Source organism: Phallusia mammillata, chromosome 3, assembly GCF_965637545.1.
Source record: "Phallusia mammillata chromosome 3, kaPhaMamm4.hap1.1, whole genome shotgun sequence".
Classification (NCBI taxonomy): Eukaryota; Metazoa; Chordata; class Ascidiacea; order Phlebobranchia; family Ascidiidae; genus Phallusia; species Phallusia mammillata.
In genome coordinates this window covers 14486418-14488679 of record NC_137254.1, presented here as the reverse complement: position 1 = coordinate 14488679, position 2262 = coordinate 14486418, and the positions used below count along the sequence as shown (strand labels likewise).

The window sequence follows — 2262 nt, the reverse complement described above, 5'->3', positions numbered from 1 at the left end:
ATACCAGGGGTGGCCAACTTGTTAGTCGTTGAGATCGACAAAAAATTTCCTAATCGCACGCGATCGACTGATCAGTAGTAATTTATGCTGCCACTGACACAAAGCACTAACGCAAATTTTCTGCATGCAATTTTAATAGAAAATTACCACGTATTTATAGTCATGAGTTTTATTGTCAACGAAAATTCTCATATGTACATATTCGTCATCAAAAGAGTCAGTGGGATGTTTGCGTCATCATCTCGTTCACTAACTTTTCATAGTCAGGCGTGTATCCCGTCAAAGACAGCTTTAGGCAATCGCGCAAGTGGTTGTCAGTGAGCATAGCACGGTGTTTTGTTTTGATTACATTCATGAATGAAAATGCAGATTCACATAAATAAGTTGAACCAAAACAGGAATGAATATACTCCGCACATTTTTTAACATTGGTGTATTTTACGTCTACAACCTGCCAGAAATCATTTTCGCCCGACCGAGCCCTGAGGAATACGTCAGCTTTTATCGCCAACATTTCCATTTCAATTGCCGCTCTATCCAATTCAAACACTTCACTGATTTGTTTGGAGATTAAAGACACGTTCAAACCCGACTTGAATGCATATGATAAATATTGAACAATTTCTTCGATCTTTTGAAAGTCACGAAATCGATCTTCAAAATCATCAAAAACTATCTTTATTTCTTCGGTATATTTCTCAGAGTCCCATGTACTTTGTGGATGATTTTGCAGATGGTCTTTGATGTTCGGAAAAAAATCAAACCGCTTTTCTTCAAGATCGGCAATCAATGCAGATACTTGCAACTTGAAAGCACCAATGGTACTAATCATTTCGCTTATTTCTTTCCCTTTCCCTTGTAATTGCAAGTTTAGGGCACTTAACCTTCCTGTAAAGTCCGCTAAAAAAGCTAAGTCACACAACCAAGCTAAATCATCCAACTTGACGCAGTCGTCACCTCGGTCATGAAGAAAAACCTTAATATCTCGCAAGAGATCCCGAAACCGTTGAAGAAATTTGCTGCTGCTCAGCCATCTTACGTTTGTGTGTAATAGAAGTTCTTGTCCCCCAACTTCCTGTTTAAAAAGTCGTCGCTGAAGGGCCTTAGCCCTGATTGAATTCGCAATCTTAAATGCCACATCCATTACTTCTTTGGTGTTTAGTCGTTTGCTGCACAAAACTTGCTGGTGAATAATACAATAGTACTTTAAGAAATGTGGAAAATCGTCATCGTTTTGGCACAAGGCAACAAAGCCGTTTACACGACCCACCATTGATTTGGCCCCATCTGTTGTGACTGAAACCAACTTCCACAGAGGCAATTTTATTTCATTGCAGTAGTTTTTAAATGCATTATAAATATCTATGCCTCTTGTCCTTTCTTTTAAAGTTATAATGCCAATCACCTCCTCTCTAATGCTCCAGTCATGAAAAACCATACGAACAAACAAAACGACCTGTGCAGCATCCCTGATGTCTGTTGACTCATCCAGTTGCAGTGAATAGCACACACAGCTAGCAAAATCATTTTGAAGTTGGTGAGAAACATTCTCACTCATTTTTTCTATTCTTCTCATCACTGTGTTTCTGGACAACTGCAGCTCTTTAATCGCTGTTTTAATCTCGTTTTTATTACGAAAATCCCCGAAAAGGCTGTCTGAAATTTCAAGAAAGCATTCTTTTAGTATTTCTCCATCTAAGAATGGTTTTCCTTTTTTAGCTAAGAAACAACTTGCTTTAAATGAGGCTAAAGTAGTTGCTTTTGACGAAGTACAAAATCTTTTTAGGCCTATTTGCTGTCCTCGCAAATTTGTTGTGAGCTCTTTAACTTTTATTCTTCTTGCTTCACTTCCAAGAGGATAGTTATCGTTGTATTGGCCATGGCGTGTCATAAAGTGTCTTTCCAAATTTCCTTTCTTGGGCAATGCAAGAGAAGCATTACAGATCAGACATGTGCAACTCTCTTTTACCATGACAAAAAAATAGTCGATCTCCCATTGATCATTAAAGTGATACGTTTTCTTTCGCTTTAATTCGCTCATTATTTGAACTGAACTAATGCTACCGCTCAACTGTAAATGCTTTAATTGTAAATTTCCCCCAATCAATTGCAACTGCTTTGTTAACGCAAACAATCCAGTTGTTACGACATACTTCGATGCCAAAATCATAATTGTCACACAACAAAGAAGTAATATTCATTTACTTATTGTGCTAAGGCACACTTCTGTGGTGTGTCAAATTGTCGCAATTGCTGTTAGAT

At 37.9% G+C, this 2262-nt stretch overlaps 1 protein-coding gene across 1 annotated transcript; it reads right to left on the bottom strand.

Moving 5' to 3' along the window:
* Positions 1–217: 217 nt before the first annotated feature.
* LOC145219622 (general transcription factor II-I repeat domain-containing protein 2A-like) lies at positions 218–2041 on the bottom strand. Its single transcript, XM_080086959.1, has one exon. The coding sequence runs from the start codon at positions 2039–2041 to the stop codon at positions 218–220; it is 1824 nt and encodes a 607-aa protein (XP_079943085.1).
* Between the last annotated feature and the right edge of the window lie 221 nt (positions 2042–2262).

Coding starts and splice junctions, on each gene's coding strand:
- LOC145219622 (XM_080086959.1), bottom strand. CDS start 2,041: ATGAGCGAATTAAAGCGAAAGAAAACGTATCACTTTAATGATCAATGG.